This window comes from Pygoscelis adeliae, unplaced genomic scaffold, assembly GCF_000699105.1.
Source record: "Pygoscelis adeliae isolate BGI_AS28 unplaced genomic scaffold, ASM69910v1 Scaffold10, whole genome shotgun sequence".
NCBI lineage: Eukaryota > Metazoa > Chordata > Aves > Sphenisciformes > Spheniscidae > Pygoscelis > Pygoscelis adeliae.
The window spans coordinates 6,770,740-6,789,376 of NW_008824053.1; the positions used below are offsets into that span (position 1 = coordinate 6,770,740).

At 39.2% G+C, this 18,637-nt stretch overlaps 1 protein-coding gene across 1 annotated transcript in view; it reads left to right on the top strand.

Annotated features, from left to right (window-relative positions):
* COL24A1 (collagen, type XXIV, alpha 1) overlaps window positions 1–18,637 on the top strand; it is a 195,088-nt gene that overhangs the window by 154,997 nt on the left and 21,454 nt on the right. The window contains exons 35-48 of the mRNA XM_009333887.1: window positions 2,341–2,394; window positions 3,430–3,483; window positions 3,707–3,760; window positions 5,074–5,127; window positions 5,744–5,851; window positions 8,886–8,939; window positions 9,409–9,516; window positions 10,539–10,592; window positions 11,369–11,422; window positions 12,702–12,758; window positions 14,517–14,570; window positions 15,624–15,677; window positions 15,786–15,839; window positions 17,983–18,036. Of these exons, the coding sequence (XP_009332162.1) occupies window positions 2,341–2,394; window positions 3,430–3,483; window positions 3,707–3,760; window positions 5,074–5,127; window positions 5,744–5,851; window positions 8,886–8,939; window positions 9,409–9,516; window positions 10,539–10,592; window positions 11,369–11,422; window positions 12,702–12,758; window positions 14,517–14,570; window positions 15,624–15,677; window positions 15,786–15,839; window positions 17,983–18,036 (867 nt within the window). The remainder of the gene's footprint in view (window positions 1–2,340; window positions 2,395–3,429; window positions 3,484–3,706; window positions 3,761–5,073; window positions 5,128–5,743; window positions 5,852–8,885; window positions 8,940–9,408; window positions 9,517–10,538; window positions 10,593–11,368; window positions 11,423–12,701; window positions 12,759–14,516; window positions 14,571–15,623; window positions 15,678–15,785; window positions 15,840–17,982; window positions 18,037–18,637) is intronic.

Sequence of the window (18,637 nt, forward strand, 5' to 3'; positions counted from 1 at the left end):
AAGAGTGTGTGCTGTCCTAGGGGGACTTGGGAGAAGGCTGCCATTTTATAGTGCAGAAATCTAATAGAGTTGTCAAAAATTGTGTGTTTTCATTCCTTCTGAGAAGTATTTTGCACATCAAATGACATACAGTTAATTTAAATCTTGAAAGTGAACTGTTGATATAAAGCATTTTGTTTCTACTAATGATTATTATTTCCAATACTATTAAATATTATTTTTACTAATCAATAGGCTGACATGCTTACAGAAAGCCACTGCACATTTTTGGGGGCTAGACAAATACCAACAGCCAACAACAGGTTTTATTTTGGTCAATTTTCTTTTGTATATAATTGCCTACTTAACTTCAGCTGCCAACTTATAGGAGTGGCAAAATGTGTCAACCGAAAATCTATACTGTAACGGTTATTACTGGCTTCCTGTCACTTCATCTCTTTCACTTCTTTTATCTAATCTTCATGTTGTGACATCGGAGAGCCTTACAATGCAAGGCTTATACATAAAATTCCTGCCATTTTCTGGTCAAGTCTGACTTTTCATATATATAGAATGACAGCCTTGTCTAATCTAAGTGGTCTACTCTTGACCAACCTACATTTCTGTTGTGCTCATCATTGTAGAATCTACACATGTAGTTTCAGAAGTAAGAAAAGCTTACCCTGTGAACAGGGTACCTTTTCTTTCAAGTTGCTGAAAGACTAAAATGTCTTCGGAAAATGGTCTGTGGAGCTAGAAAGAAGTGACGAAAATGACACAAGATGTTACAAAATGAAACACGTGGCTCTTTTTTTAACTGCCCATCCAAGCAGCTTGATTTTATCTTCTGTCAGCTGGTCACTACGTGGAAGACAGCTGCTGAAGCAGTTTCTCTGGCCCTGTCACTAGTTCTGCACAGAGCAGAAAACCCCTAATTATTGGTGGAGGAGCAGAGAAATGTAAGCAATTGGAACTACTTGTAGTAACAGGTTTGATCTAAATAACACTCTAACTTTACCTACTTGTCAGACATTTCAGTAAAATCCTTCTTTGCAAATCACCTGTTGTTAACGGTTGAAAGGAGTCCCTATATTGCTATAAAATTTTGGCTTCTGAAATTCCCTGAAAGTCTCAGGGGAAAGATGCATTACCAATCCAGCAGACTTAGCTCCATGGTAATATTATGAAGAAATACTTGACTTGTGAATCAAACTTAAGCTTTGTGACACTTGCCTAGTGGAATGCCATGGGGTTGCTGCAAAATGAAAACCAATGGACTTACTTAGGACCAAGTGAATTCTCAACGGGAAATTAACTGCAGTTGTTCACACTTAAATGAAGCTATAGGGTAAAATACATGCATCTGCTGAAATCCTCTCAGTAATATGCAGTTTACATTGTTGCTACAAGGTAAGAATATACTTACGTTATCACTGCCAAATCATCAGGAGGAGCAAAACCATATGCATGGGCTGTAAGAGGAAGTGAAACAAAAAAGAGTAAATATTTGCTTAAAAGGCTTCTATCATAAATATGGGTAGCAGCGTCTTTCTTTTACGTAAGAATAATAGATCAACAAAATGTTTTGAATTTAGAATGTACTTAAACACAGATGAGTCCCAAAGGGGTAAATGGATATGAACTTTCTAAAAGTTCAAAGACTGGATACGTCCAGAGGGTTGATTTGTCTTGACATACATTCATAGTGGCTATGGAATCAGCTGTAAGCTGTTACAGGCAACCTCTACCCCCCAGCACACAAATCCCACTCTGTGAGCAGAGATGGACAATCTAACATATGCAGAGAATTTGAGCACGACGCTTTAGGAAACGATCCCTACATGTTACTGCAATAAATTTACTACTTACCGTAGGGCTTATAAGAAAATGCTCATAGTATAGTTACTAATATTACCAAAATGGCTCCACCTTTAGTCCATTACACCTCAGTGATTGTCCTGTATAAACATTGCTAAATCCATAGCGAAGCGCACAGTAGTTGTTTTCAGTTAATTCCATACCAGACTGTAGGCTTTTCCACAAAGCAAACCAGACAGTCTAACAAACCTTAATTAAACAAAGTCTCAGTTAATCACGAGGAGAGCTTAGTTTAGATAATAATTTACTTTTGGTCTCAGAGAAGAGACATCTGTGCTATTATTTGAAATCTTATTTCAGTGTGTCAAGATTGGCAATGAGGTCTTCAGTACTGTATGCCATCGTGGTACTTTTATACACTGTTGGATTCAGGAGGAAGGACAATGAAATACACTTCTTTATGCCAATTATGACAAAGTCAAGACTATACAATATAATTTAATGTTAATTGAATGATGCATCCAAAATTTTGTTTAATGCCAGGGTCCAAGAGGACAACCGGGGGATGCTGGCCCTATTGGAGAAATGGGTTTTGAGGTGAGCTTTTAATCATTTTATGTAGTAATTGCAAACACTCAAGCAACTGAATAAGCCTGTGCAATGTGTTTAGAAACTATTTTTTTTATTACATGCAGCTGACTTAAATATCATGAGCTGCTGAGAGACTCTCTTACTTAAAGCTGTTACCACAAAAAAAAGTCTAAAATAAGTAACTTTTTCTATTGTGAGCACTGTCTTCGGACATACATTCATGACATCTGCACCTAGAAGGTGAATGTTTAGTTGAGCAAACGGCTCTTCTTTTTTTTTTTTTTTTTTTTTTTTTTTTTTCTGAAGCACCATTCTCCTTGCAGTTAGACAGTGGAACAGCATTAATCATATGTCCTTGCAAATGGTAGATGAAGAAAAGCAGCTGCAGGCAGTCTTCTTGCTAACTTTTGCTTCTATTTTCTACTTTGTTTTTAATATCTCTTTGAAAGAAACATGACAGAATGCATTAGCCACATTTGCAATGAAGCAGCTGAGGGATGAGTTCACTTAGAACAGAAGGGATTTGGCTTAGTCAAAGAAACATGCTTCCTCAGTCACCCAAAATCCAGTCTTCTGACTGACTATTAAAAAAAGGTTTAAATGTAAACTTTACAAGAAGCAATCTGATACCATTAACTCTTTAAGGGCTGAAGACTCAAAAAAGGGCTTTGTTCTCCAAAGGCTACATCTACTTGGCTCCAAGCCTAAACAGTGACAAAGTTGTCAGATTTACAAAAGAGAGATGATTGCTCAGCCTGCTAGCAATTTATGATGAAAGGTACAGGCTTAGTGGTACTGCTGAGTCTTCAGTACATTCCTGATCCACACTGCAGTTCCTGAACTCCTCCTATACCCTCCTTTCTTTTCTTCTGTTGGGCTCTAGTAGGAACAAAGAACTGTGTTGTCTTAATTTGATTTTTCAGATACACATCTTTCCCAGTGTCTCATGCCGTTTTTCTGCTTCAATTTTGACTGTATTATTTGGTGGTTGCAAAATTATTATTGGTGACCACGTGTAACGGTAGCTCTTGTACCATGCAGGGACCTCCTGGCCCTGAAGGAGAGCCTGGCCTGCCCGGAGAACCAGGCACAAAGGTAAATGTTGAAATTATTCTCTCTTGTGCTGTTTAAATGTTCAAATTTCCATAAAAGCAGATCAGAGTGATCTGATTCATTAGCCAAGTAGGTAGTGATACCGGAAATGAGCCATTAAGAAATATAGTTATTGTCGTGATGACTGCATTATCTGTAAACCCCGTCATTGTTAGGAATATTGTCCCTTAAAATCCAATGATTTATTTTTCTTGTGATATTCCAGGGAGACATTGGGCCTGCTGGGAAGGCTGGAGAACCAGGCGACCAAGGTTTAAGGGTAAGCTGTAGATGCAAATCTTCTTCCCAAAAAGAAAGTATAGTACGAAATGCAGGTTGAGAAACCTTGATTTATCAGAAGAATTCAATAAGAAGCTATTTTCTGATACCTTTTTTTTTTTTTTTTAAAAAGTAATATTGTAGCAAGTTAAAAAGAGTATTGATTATAATGTGGAAATATTTCTAAGTGTCTCATGTCACTGAGAGACATGAATAAATGGTTTGAGCATGAAGGAAAATCCAAGGGTGTCCAGCCCAGCTGTTAAGATGAGAGCAGACAATAATGCTGTGTACAGATGCCCAGTGCTAGGTGAGATAAAGGCAAAATTATAATCTCAGCAGAGCAGGGTATCTCTCTGTACCGCCATCTAAAGCAGCTGATTTGCTTCTGGTGCTGTGGATGGCTCATTTGGCACTTGATTTTACCAAGCACTTGTGCCCCTGCTGATTCCTCCTGTGCATCTTACCCCCCTCATCTGACCCAAACAGTTGCTTACCTTTGAAGGCTGAAAAAACCTTTTAAAGTGCTAGAAACAGATTTTATCCAGGATGCTTTTAAAAGAGCGTAAACTGTATCCTTTCAGACTTAAGTCTTACCATTGAGCTCTCTTGTCCGTTAGCTCCCTGCTGTCATCTTTTCCTCCTGCCCAAAATCTCCAGCGAGGTGCATTCCACAATTCTGACTGGTACTCTACAGCTTCCTGGTACTGGTCCCCAGTGGGTGCTCTGGACTTAACCATACCACTATGTCTGAAATACTATGTTATTAGTATAGGGCAGCTCGTATTTGCTTTTTTACTATCTGCATCGAAAGTTACAAGTTGCCAGTGTCTTTACCTGAGAAAGGCAAATATTCTAAAATGCCGTGGTTCCGATACTGTTGGAAAATGATGAGTTTTTTATGGCCCTAAACTGAGTCACTAAACATACCAATATAGTAGTTATCCACATAAACATGGATTTCACATGAAATGTGAAACACACATGTTTCAGGACAGAATAGGTATATTTTTGAGGTTACTGTAATTACATGTTGTAGACTCTGAAACCAAACAATCTCAGTGCCACTGTCCAAATCTCCAGTGTTATATGGGCATACTATTGCCTCATTCTTCTAATATTGATCATCTTTTATGTTTTCCTGTGTTCGAGATTCACAGGGCTGTGACTCTGTCACTGTAAATCAGTGAAAAATGAAGACAAATAAACTATAACAGCAACATAAAAGTTGTCCAAAAGATAATAAGCATGTGTAAAACTAGTCTGAGTTTTTCCAAGGCGATAACTTTGTTTTCAACTGTTCCTTTCTATAAGGGTGAACCAGGACCTCCAGGAGAAGACGGTGTTCAAGGAAAAGATGGCCCAAAGGTACATTCAGTTTTTATAGCAGATGTGAAGTGATCATATCAGCTTAAGGACCCAAATCTCTTTTTTTTTCTCCTATTTCACTAGGTCAACAGAGTCTAGTTGAGTGCACTTAGTTTTAACATAGGAGGCCCTGTATATTGTAGGCTTTCCTGTGCCTTTTAGGCACATACCTACCCTGCAAGGGCTGCAGAGTTGAATGGCTTGACAGAGAAATGCAAGCTGGAGAACTGAGTACAGCTTATTTCTGTGGTGACTATCATGCCGGAGAGAGCGAGCCCAAGGCTGCCCCAATCCCTGCATTGGATCAGTGCTGTGCCAGGGACTGTGGCAGGTGCCAGGACAGGGGATGTCACAGAGGACACCCTCAGGTAATTGGCAACGGATGAGGCAAAATCTGGCTGTAGGAGTGTATGAATGAGATAGAAAGGGCTTTACCCTAACTTGGAGCCTGATCTGAATTTGACTGGTAAGATTCCCATTAGTTTTAGTGTCCTTTTTGTCAAACTTGAAGATTCCAAATTCACTTTTCTCAAGAATAAGTAATTCTGTAGCAGCAGCTTGACTAAGCTGCTTTTTTTTTTTTTTTTTTTTTTTTTTTTTTTGTGCTTTGTTTTAGGGAGACCCTGGAGACCAGGGACTTCTTGGAGAAGGTGGTGAAAAAGGAGAGATGGGGTTACCAGGAATTGCTGGACCCCCTGGTGAACCTGGCGTAATGGGAATTCCTGTAAGTGTTTTCAGGTTTAAGTGGACTTTTTGTTCCTTTGCTTTTTGTAATTATTTTCTTTTTAATTTTTCTTGCTTCTTTTATTTTTTATTTTCTGGTTTTTCTATTACACTTAGAGATGGCTATCTTTAAATTAGCTTGCCTCCATTTTCTATGTGGTTCAGCTTTTCAGGGTTGGTAGAGAGAGGAGACAAGTGTTTTTCCTATCTTAAATCTGGGACCTCTTAGCAGATAGTGATTCCTCACCTCTTGTCATCCAGACACATACACCACACAACCTGGAGCCTCTAACTTCAGATCTCTCCAGATAACCTTCCATCATTAGTCTCTGTCCTCACCTTCATTTGGAGACTGTGAGCAATCTCAAGGCATTAGATCATTCTTTAAATTTTAAAAACACCCAAAGAAATTGGCAAGATGCATATACTACCATAAATTGTGCTGTAAGATCTTTTGTTGTTTTGTATCACTTTCCCTACTCATGGCTTTGTTTACTGTCCCAGGGCTATCTAGTTTTTAGTTTAGATTAAAAGTTCCTTGAGGCAAAGAACTGCCATTTTGAGCAGCTTGTAAATGATGAAGCGTTTAGACCTTAGAGCACACAAGATTTGGCTCCAATTTAAGGTTTTGTGGTAACGTACTTACCACATACATGCTTAGCTGTCATTCATTTAATAAATGTTAACAACAAAAGGAAGGTCTAAAAATAACATTTCTAGTAAAGTGATATCCTGAACATTGAGGTTTCTTTAGTTACAAAATTATTGCAGCACAGCCACCAATAGAACAGGATTTCTTAAAGTGTTGGTGTGGATTATAGCGCCTTCTCTGGTGAGGAATACGAGGCAGGTCAAAAGTGACTTAAAACCAGTATCACATGATAGATATCGGATAATCCAAATTATTCCTGCTATTGATTCCTGATCAGCTGTCATCAGAGGATGACCTGCCTTTCCTAACAGTGGTCGTTCTACACTGCTGCCAAGGGTGTTCAAAAGACAATGTTATGGATGCTGTCCATCCTGCGCTGGAACGGACTTCCAGAAATGAGGATCTATCATGCCGGGCAGCGCTACTTCGGATGATAATTCAGTGCTGTGGTGTGATGTCATGTCTTTGGTGGACCTTCTCTTCTTACCTTGTCAATCACCCTGTAATGAGGCATACACTGTAAAAAGTAAGGAGAGAGAAGAAAGAATTTGATGATTCCATTTTGTTGTTAAAAGACATTTATTCTTTAACTAACTTCATTTTGGTGCCTCTGTGAAAGGAATTAAATAAACATATCATGAGAGCACCAGTTGCCATAGACAACTGAAACAGAGATTGCAGATGGAGGGAAATGGCAGCAAGCATGTGCAGGTCAAATAGTAAATGAGCATTGGGATCCATAGTCAACATTGTTAGATCAGTTCATGTATTTGTTCTGGCATCACTCCTAAAAGCTAAAATCCATCTATAAAGTCTATTTTGCTGAAGTTTTATGCAACTTCTTAATGTGAACTAATGTTTTGGAGCACAGTTTCCAAAGCAAGTTTGTAGCCTCAAGTCAGACATCAGATTCCCTTACCAAAAATCATCATGTTCTCATTCACAGTCCTCTGGCTGCCTGCCCTGTAGCTCTTATGTGATGATGGAGTCTGAGTAAACTTTAGTTGGAGGGCCAGCTGTCAACAGCTGTGAGCACTGTCCCCTCTGTCCTCTAAGCATCAGTGCTACAATTGGCTCTCTTTAGTCCCGGGTTCTTCACAGTGAACTACTCTCCTAGCAAGGGAAAAAAATGCTATTTTAGTTGTCAGCACACTTAGTGTGCTACAGAACAATTTTTGTTCCTGATACAATGATATCACCCTGACTTTATTTTCTGTTTTGGGTTGGCAATTCTGGAGAAGCTCAAAAGTTTCATACATTGAAATTGTCATAAAACAGCTCAGCCCTGGCATATCTACATTGTATGTAATTATACTTGTATACAGTAAACAACATCAGCAGTGCTGCTGTGCCTCAGTGAAACAGGCGGGTCTGGCAATTCGATGTTTGGGAGGATGTGGTTAGCAGGGGATTTTTCACGTTTCTGTTCCACACATTCCAAAGGCAGCTGCAGAGCTGCGTCCCTCCCCACTCGTCCTCCCTGGCATCTGGGCGTGTTCACATTACGGTTTTGGTTTGACCTCCTTCTCGGGATGCAGACAGATCACAACATCTGGGTCTAAACATGGAAATCAGTTTCCTATAATCAATTGTCTGAGGGTTTTACTGGGGGTGAGAGTAATATTACATTTTCCTTAAACAAAAGCTTACAAAGCAACAAATGAGCTTCACAAGTCAGTTTAAACTATATTTACCCTGGCTTACAATGACTCAAAAAACCCCAAATATATCTCCCTTTATCCAAAACCGAAGCTAAATTACCTCCTCTACCTCACAGAGCTTTTGGGTAAATTGAAACCGGTGAGCGGTGGACACATCCAGACCTTTGGGAGGATCAGTTTTTGAAGTGACCTAGAGGGCAGCAGGGCTGTAGCTCCATTAGCACCCTTCATCTGCAGGCAGCACACCCAATGACACAGTCGCCAAGAGGCGGGCAGTGGTAGGCACCAGCACTTACTGAGTGAGGTCTCTGCTCTGCAGCACATTGTGTCAGGGCCCTGCTCCTCACACTTGACAGTCCCAGGGTTTTCTTAGTTTTCCTCTGGCTGTGTATTGTATTTCTCTAAATCCAGTGGTTGTCTTGAAGCAATTTTATTCCTAAAGTAATATTTTCTGTGTGGACAAGATTTATTGGGTTTTTTCCCCCTATTTTCAGTGCATTTTTCACTAGTTTGATAAGTGATGATCCCTGATGCTTGCCCACTTATTTCTGCTGTAACTTGAAACAGTCCTACTAACTTGTTCACAACCGCAGTTAATGAGATTTTTCCTCCCACCTCGCTGCATTACAAAAGCCTGCTCAGTTATCCAGTTTGGAGGACAGTTTAAACGTTTCCAGGGCCTTTCTCAATCATTTCTTTTTCTCTCCCTAATAAATGTACAGGGTCCTGAAGGAACACCGGGAAATCCAGGTCAGAGGGGCCGTTTAGGAAAGAAGGTAGTATTTTTCATCTTCCCCAATTCCCTTCCTTTTATCCGAAACTCGAATTTATATTACAAAACAATTGCATTGAACCAAGTCCATCCCTATTTTATGTCACACTTCAAGCCAATTTTTTTCTTGCTAGCCATAGCAATTAGAATTGTCATCGTTCTGCAGTGAATAACATTCAGAACCTTAGGAAATTTAAATTTGTATCAGGATGTGATTTTGCAACTCAGAACAGTTTCTGCTGCTACCAAAAAATGTTAAGCTTTGGCTAAAACAAAAAGAAAAATAGAAAGGCTTTAGCAGAGTGTTTTTTCACTGCAGAGTTCTGGGTTCAGACATTCTAAGAACTACAATAAATGACATGTAAAGTAATACTCCTATTAAATAATTCTGTTACACACTTCGGTTAAGGATAAACTGCATTTTGAAACTTAGTATCAATCTCTTATTATTTTTAATACAATAACACCAACAGGGGGAAAAGGGGCAGCTTGGCCCTTCTGGAGAAATTGGACGTGCTGGTGACTCTGGTCAACCTGGAGAAATTGGTCCCAAAGGTGCAAGAGGAACTCGAGGTCCCTTGGTTTGTACAAAACACACTTATTTAAGAGCTCACGTATTTCTAGTTTAGCAGAATCGCGTCTCTGCACAGGCAGAGGCAAGTCACAGCTGTAGCATGTATAAATATTTTTGTGGTAGCTGGAGATGCAGGCAGTGTCCTTCCCAGCCTGTGTGTCCCGATGTGTGCCCTGGTCTTTTAGCATCAGAATGAGACCTGTGCACCTTTCCAGACAGAAACCCGTGCCATGGACCTGGAGGGAGTCATCTCATGCTCTGGTCAGGTTCCTGATCTGACAATCAAAGGAGCAGGATGGCAGGGCATGCCATGGAATACTCATGCCCCACAGTCTACATATAACCTCACTGCTGTGGCTGTTTAATAAGCCTTAGCCATGGCTGAAACAAAGCATTTCAGATGAGGACTGCTACTCCTATTGAATGGGAACCTGATCCAAAGTTAACTGAATTAAGTGTATTTCCATTAATTTTATAAGCTGTTCTCATCACAAGCTCCCCAAGCTTGCTCCACGCTGTGTGATAGATGCACAGGTACATGCAACCTCCACACTAGTGAGGCAGTGTGCCCATCTCACTGCTCCAGGGCCCAATCCTGTGGCCACTGAATGCAGCACTGTGTCCCTGAATGGACGAAGTACAGAAGTAAAGTAACTGTCTAATGGCCAGTATTTTCAAGAGAAGGACTTGAATTCAACTTCCTAAGGTGAGGACCATCCTCAGCTTCTCTTGGCATACTTAGCATTTATAAACAGAGTTCCTCCGCACCTCTGAAAGTTCAGATCCTTTTGATCTTAATTATGTACAGGGGTTATAAGGTTAGGACTGAAAATGTTGACCACTGTTTCCGCAGAACAGGGGAAAGCCCAGTATTCTTTACCCAATGAAGCTGGACCTAACAAGGAAGTTGTCTGTAGTTTTCAAATCTCGATATTTGAAGATTTCCAAGTGATAACTTTATAACGTATGCGTTGTTGTAACATTTTACAAAGGAGCTCATTTTTCTGCACTGATTATTGCATTTAACAGGGACATCTAGGAGGAATGGGACCTGAAGGAGAGTCAGGAATTCCAGGTTATGGGGTGAGTTTTTTACTGAATTCATGTACACACCCATCCCTAAGGTAAGCCTGCAGTACTCTAAATAATTTCAACTATCATGGGCATCTGTATCTAGAATACACAAATATCTTTAGAAGTGTCAGATACTCACATATATTTATATGACACCTGATTGCCTACTCAGAAATGTTAGCCTTAAGCAATGATGACTGGTTTTTTTGTGAGTTCACTAGCAGTTGTTTTTTACCACAGATTTGAAACCCTTGTTTGTCCAATGCATCCCACTCTGTGAATAAAGTTCCTATAAAACTACTACAGCTATTCATTATAAAGAGAGTTCAGCAAACACCACTGCCTCTGCTTACTGTCTGGTCAGGCAGTTTCCCTTTCAGTAACAGAAACACTGATTGAATGCGGTTAGCTGAAGGACATAAAGATACTGTGACTTTCACTGAAAAATAATTATGATCATCATCATAGATGGATTGAGTCCTGCTCTTACAGACCAGACTGCCATGTCTTTTTTCCGAACAGAAGCTTCCATCAGTGGCCTTAACCCTGAAGTGAGAACAGCCTGGCTCCCCTCACCTGCATCAAGCCCTGCCAGAACCTTTGGCTTCCCACTGCACACAGAGCTTTTCTGCCTGGGCCCATTAATTTTATGCCACGTCACTATTTAGCATTATTAGCAAGCAGCAAAAAAATAATAGTAACAAGCAGCTAAAAGAAAGCTTGGAATTAATGATTTCTTTAATTATTTGTTTTGGAACTAATTTTTTGTTTGTTTGCTTCTTTAGGGTCACCAGGGTCCTCCAGGGCCCCCAGGGCCCCCAGGACTCAAAGGAGAAAAGGTCTGAAGATGGATTATACTGTCTTACAGTTTGAGTAATTATAAAGGGAGGAAATGTTACTGCATGCTCACTGTTTTCCACAGCATGCAACAAAAGCCACTGTTTGCAATATTTATTAATATTGTGAGAGAATATGAAAAGAAATGCAAAACTGGGGAAATGGATCATTCAGAGGCAGAGTTCCAAATTATACAGGTGAAACATTTCAGGTTGTAAAACACAAGGTACACATTGTAAGAAACTCATTCTATTGTATCAGATAGCACCACTGCCCTTAGTGAGCCCTGCTGACAGAAATAATCAGTGTGGAACCAGTTAAGTATTTACTTAGCTTTAAGCCTGTGAGTACACCCACGGGTTTTGCTGAAAGTCCAACTAAGATGGACAAAGGTCTATGCTTAATATAAAATGTTAGGGGCAGGATCTTGCCTCAGTGCTGCTATTTTAGTGTCAAATTCACTGTTTTTCTTTTAAGCCTCAAATCCTGCAAACAGATTTGTATGCTGACTGGAGTCTGTGTGGCCCCAAGCAGGTACAGGGATTCCCTTCATGAAGATTAGTTTGGAGTTGCACCTGACAGAGAAATACTTTCTTACATTAGGGCCAGTTTTGCTGCTAATAGGCAATTAGTGGTGATGTTATAAATAGGTTCTGATATAATTTTCAGAAACAATAACTGCAAACTAAATCATTGGGAGCTAGGTGTCTAACTTGCTTGGTCACTTCTGCAAAAGCACTTTGATGCACTTTGGAAACCCTTAATCATATTTAAAATGTGAGCCTCTTTGCATTAAATATTGGTAAATATCATCTGGAATAGATAACTTTTTGTCTATCAGTTTAGATGGCAGTTGTTTCATATTTAAAATTTAGTAGAGTTCAGGCTGATTGTTGGAGTCTTCCGTACACTTGTTTGTATATATTAATTATGTTTCTCAAAACAGTGGAAGAAATTTTCTCTTTTCCTCTTGTCAAATATCCTGTTTATCCTTTTTTTCATTAAATAAATAAATGATTACATGGACATTGTTCAAATACTTTTTTTTTTAGTTGCCTTTGGGAATAGAGCAAAAACTTAGGTTTGTTTAATCCTAAATGTCTTTAGGACATCTAGGTGCACGTTAAATGGAGTTACCGTTTCCATTGTATTAAAACCATAAGCATCATATTCACTTCTAGCATCCATACAGCAGCATGCTCTCTGGGTGTGTGTTAGCATTTGAACATGTCTGCATTGTAGACGAGGTTGAATTTCCAATAATAATTATCTTTGTTTTAGGGTTACCCAGGTGAAGACAATACCATTCTTGGACCACCTGGGCCCATAGGTGAACCAGTAGGTCTTTCTTTCTCAAAAAAATTATATTCGTGCCTCTCAAGACAAGAGACAATGCAGGCTCTTTCTGAAACTTTGTATCATTGTCTCAGGAGTCAGTACCCCCTTGTACAAAAATGTAGAATGATGGTCCTTTAATCGGTAATCCCTCTCTGAAAAATGCAGTCATGTGCTCTTTCCTGCTTAAGAGTATGTGCCCTGTGTTTAATTACACTAATGCCATTAGTCTGTGTTTAGACCAGCACATTTTGGAACAGAATTTTACCCTCTGTGTTTATCCCGAATTATACCTAATTGCTTTACTAACCAGAAATATGTTTTGACTTATTTCATTATTGCTACAAAGCTAATTTAGCTGAATCAGAGAGAGCTGCCTTTTGTAACCATTTTTTTAATAAATTCGTATGTGCGGTATCTCTCTGCAGCAATTATGAGCATGTCCAAAAAAAAAAGCCATCTCAAAATCTTATTAAAAGTGTTTCATGTTCAGGCTTTGATTGTGCTAGAAGTAATACTTGTACAGCCTACTTCTCTTCAGATTAACTTTAATATTTATACCTCACCTCCTCAAAAGGCAGGACTGTAAGTCCCTGATGTAAATGAACACACAGTCTGGACTAGGTTCTTAAGTTAATTATGGAAATGCATGAGAGAAGAGACTCCAGCCAATTCTCCTGTAGCCGAACTGGCTCTGTAATGCTGATGGCTCAAACATTGCGAGCAGGACCTTTCCACCTTGTGGATTCCCTCTAGGAAACGTGCCATGAGGCTGCTGAAACCTTGGAGAGTATAGAAGCAGTTGCATAATAGTATCTGTTGGTGGATATGCACTAGAAGTGGCTAATCTATTCATTTGTGAACTGTAAAGATACACTGCAGTTAGTGATGCCTCGCATCATTTTTCATTATGTGCCTTCACTTGAGACATAGACAAGAAAAAGGCAGTCCCTTATTATTTAACCTAATGATTGGCTGGATGCCTTTTGGAACGTCTTGGCCATTCTTACTTTCTATGGGCATGATTCCCTATCCCATAATTTTTCCTTAGACTGAGATTTGGTCCATTTGCTGCAATAAGACTTAAAATTCTGAGGAAGAATCCCATTTCTTGTGGGACTGACGTAAGGGCCTTTCCCTAAAGTAGAACCAGTGAGGTGTCTGGATGCAGCAGGAAGAACCACATGACTCACAAAAATCATGCCATTCCCTCTGAACCTGGGCAGTTCTCACATGCGTGAGGCATGCTGAGGGATTGAAATTGCCTTTTTATTAGGGCGAACCTCAAAATTAAAGCAGATTCTGAGTACAGCAAGTCATTCCAGAAGAGTCTCCCATTTTTCATGTGTTGTCTTACAGAAACCATAAGAGAGTTTTCCTCGCATGTCTTGAAAACAGTCTCTTAATTTATTTGTGGAGATTTTTAATTCAGATATCATATACATATGGGTATAAACCTGGAGAAGTTCTACTGAGGTCAATACTCCTGTTTCATTTATACCCATGTAAGATCTATCTTTTGGCTTCTAGTCTTCAGTTACAAAATATTTTAAGACAGTGTCTGCTGTCTAACTGCAATACCTTTTGTTTAGAAAAAGATCATGTTTATTCCTTTAGACAAGCTAACTTTAATATTTGTAATCCTAAGTTCCGTCTCATTGGTTAGTCTGTTTTGAGAGAAATCCCAGCTTTCTTTTTGTACTTTACTGCAGCATTATTTCAGTTCAGCTGCTATATTTTGCTCTTTGGTTTTCTCTCTAGGGTCCGAGGGGTGAACGTGGAGATAGAGGAGAACCTGGTGATGAGGGCTACAAGGTGATACCTCTTGCTTTTTATTCTTTTTATTTGAACAGGGCATGCTATGCATACATGTAGAGTAATGTAGCAGAAGTACCATCTTCTCTCACAAGTGCGTAGAGATGCACTTACTGGTGCCTCACTGCACTGATGAGCTCTTAGAACATATTGCAGCATCTTTCATATGAGGAGAAGCTGAGAGAGCTGGGACTCATGAGCTGGAGAAGAGAAGGCTTTGGGTGATCTTAATGTGTATGAATACCTGATGGGAGGGAATGAAGATGAAGGAGCCAGACTTGTCTCAGTAGTGTCCAGTGACAGGACAAGAGGCAAAGGGCGCAAACGGAAACACATGAAATTCCTTTTGAACACAAGAAAACGCTTTTTTACTATGAGGACGACTGAGCACCAGAACAGGCTGTCCAGCGAGGTTGTGGAGTCTCCATCCTTGGAAATACTCAAAACCTGACTGGATGACATGGTCCGGGACAACCTTTTCTACCTGGCCCTGCTTGAGAGGGGGGTTTGCACTAGATGATCTCAAGAGGTCCCTTTCATCCTAAACAATTCTGTGATTCTGTAATACTAAATGAATTAACATTTTTCTCTGCAATTTAAGCAGAGAAAATTAAACCTAATAATTATTCATGAATTGTATTTGCTGAAAGACTGAATACAAATTGGATGGTAACTCATGCTAATCGCTGATGCAGTTGATTTGCTGAAATACAAAAGAGACAGTCCTTGACACGGAATATCCTGTTTAAGTTACACAGATAATACAGATAGACATAGTAATAAATCAATGAACTGAATATGATCTATGCTCACGGAAGTGCAGAAATGTTTTAACAATATGTAATTCCCACTTGCAGTGTGGAGTAGAGAATTTAAAGAAGAAAAGCTCCCTAAGGTCTGATCTTAGGAGGGCTGAGCATACTTTATCTAGGTCATGTCAGTGAAGCTGGGGCCACCCAGCATCTCCCAAGATGGGCTTTACAAGGAAATCTATAGCTCACTGAGGGTGACATCCTGAGTTACTTGTATTGCAATATGTTTTCTGCTTCCCAGGGTCATAGAGGTCTTCCAGGGCTTAGAGGACCTATTGGACAACAGGGGCCTCCAGTAAGTGTTTCAAACAAGTGGGATTTCCCTATTGGGTGTTGAAAGTGACTTTCATCTGCATTCAAATGATTTTTTTTTTAATTTATTTAATATATGTTCTTTCCAAAGGGAGAGCCAGGTGAATTGGGAGAGCAAGGACCAAAAGGAGAAAGAGGTTCCGAAGTAAGTAGAAAAAAGTAAAGCAAAACTGCACTTAATTGGAATTTGTATGGTTTTACTGTTCACTGACTATCCTTGGAAAACTGTTATATAAGGCTAAAAGTCAGTGTTTGGGTTTCCTTTTCATACCTGCAGGGATAATAAAAATATAGAATGGAAAATTGCATAATGATCTGGGATAGTAAATATGTGCTATTTGATAGATAAGTGGTTTTCCTTTGGAGTGATATAAAGCATTATGAGAGGCTCTTTTGGAAACATTTGAGTGATATTCAGTTATACCCTTAAATGGAGTTCCTTGTGGCAAACTAGCTCTGGAAGACACCCAGGATTTTACTGCTCTGATCTGTAAATGAAGCCTCCTGGTACTGCACTGCACTGAATTTTTAGAGACACCTGGAAATAAGGACTTTGCTACAGAATAGTAGAGGAATAATGACAGAGCAAGTCGTGAAAAAGATGAAAGACTAAATCTTTTCCTTTAGAAATAATAGTTCATCTTGGCAGTGTGTTGAAAATTGCCAAAAGTATTTTATATTATCCCATGGGGTGACTTTCATTGGCTTTTGAGATTTCAAAAGATTTAGGCTAAAAGATTTCTTACAATACCAATTGCCATTGCAACTTAAATGAGATAATTTATCTGAGAAGCTCCATAGTGCAACTGTGTTAGAGTTTTTAAAATTTTCTAGGTAAATGCAAGAATCTGTAGTAGATTAGGAATGGGGAGCAAGAGAAAGGAAACATGATGTGAAGACATTGTCAGCATGTACTCTAACCATGAGCTCAGATATATTGCCTTTGACAAACTACTCACAGCACAGGATAAAATCAGTTATTCCTCTGTCTTTCCCTTGGAAAATGTTTTCTTTGTGTTGCAAATGCCCCTCAGATTAAAAAGCCGTTTGCAAGTATGGAACCAATATCCAGCCTGGAGCAACCCATAAGAGCCTAAAGGTTTACGCAAAAATGTCAATAGTGAAAACATTCATACAGTCTTAACTCCAGTGGCATGACTGGTGCTGCTATAGCAAGCCTTTCAAAGCCAATCTCATAAACTGCAATGCTGAATCATCTGGGTTTACTTTGTAGGCATTCAGAAATTTTAATGAAAACAATATAAAGTTCTTTGAATATGCATGTTCCATTTCTGATTGGTGGACTTTTTTTTATGCCTTTCTTAACAAAGACATTAAGGAATAGAACAAAATTTTGCTGATTTTATCATATTTACCTTAATTATAAAACATTTACACTTACCACGACCTTAGCTTTTTCACTTTATTGCATGTTATGTAATATTGTAGCATAGTAGTTTAGCATCACTTTTGCTTTAAGAACAGTGTTTAAAATAATTAATCCAGAAAATCTTGGAAGCTTTTTTCTACTTGATCTATGCTAACAAGTGTTATTCTTGTCCCTGCCGTCCGAGTGGTTTCATCTATTAGAGGTAGGATAAAATTCCTGCCATAGGTCTTTATATTCTGTGAAGGATATCCCGTTAACAAAATTCTCTGAGATGCTTTTGACCCATCCTGAGCTTTTCTTCCTTGGTGCTTGGCCGCCTGTGTCACTAAACCACTTGGGAGAATGTTATCTGCTATCAGGATCACTCAGTTTTCTAAGACTACAGATTCCTAGGTCAGTCAAGACAAAAACAAGTCTGGTTTTAAGTAAATTTTATCTTTTGTGTACATCTTAGGTAAAAAGAACGTTCCCATATGTGACACTATTGTTGTCTGGTATTCTCTTCCACATACGCTCAGTGTATCTGCATTCCCTACCTTTCATGACTTCCCTTTTTAAAAGGTACAGGAAGTGCTGTAAAAGCATACTTCTTTACAGAGGTGTGGCTGGTAGAGGAGAAAATGCCAGATTCATAGTGAAAAACTTTTTATGCCTGTTGTTGTTGAAAAAGTTCAGAAAACTGCATTTTACCAATTCGGGAAAGGGAAAAATATATACAATTCTACCAAAAATGTATTCGCTTCTACTTGAAAAACTTTCTGCTGCCTCCTGAAATGGAAATAATCTGGGTCAAAGCCAGGCACTGTGAACATGCGTACTAGAGGGGAACAATTCTCAGCTCTTCTTAGGGGATTGAGTTTAAGACATTTGTCAGTTCACAAGTATTTGTAACTTTTAGGGACCCACAGGGAAGAAAGGAGCAACGGGTCAGGCAGGCAAACCTGGAATTCCTGTAAGTAACAAAATTCTACAGTCTATCTTCAGGTTATAAAACAAAGAAAATAATAACTAATAAAACCAAGGTGGCACCAGAAAGTCTTATGCTTACTGTAAAGAACCTTCTTATTATCTAGAAAGTGTAAAGGAACCCCTGTGAAAATAAGAATAATTTTTGAAACTATGTTAAATTATACTGAATTATACTCAGTTACTCAGCACATGGAAGTAAAGTGCAGCTAATATAACAAGGTCCTTCCCACTTGTAAAGTTACTTAATTAGATCACTTTCGCATGTGGCTCATAGGCCATGTGCAAGTTATCACATTATATTGCACAGAGCTGTACTACTGTTCACTGCTGGCTCCCATCAGTTCTTTGAACAGCTGCAGCCTACAGAAGCCTGGATCCATATGTCCATGATGGAAACAGCTGGCAGATCCCTTGAGGTTTACTTCTTTTTCTCGCTTGCCCTGAGCTGAAATTTTTAATGCTCGCTCTTGAGTTACAGTAGAGATGCTAACTTGCATCCCTGTCTCCCCGAGGGAGGAGAAAGAGCAGGAAGCAGTAGGTGTTCTGTAAACATAACCAAGAACAAAATGCATCAAGGCTATTTT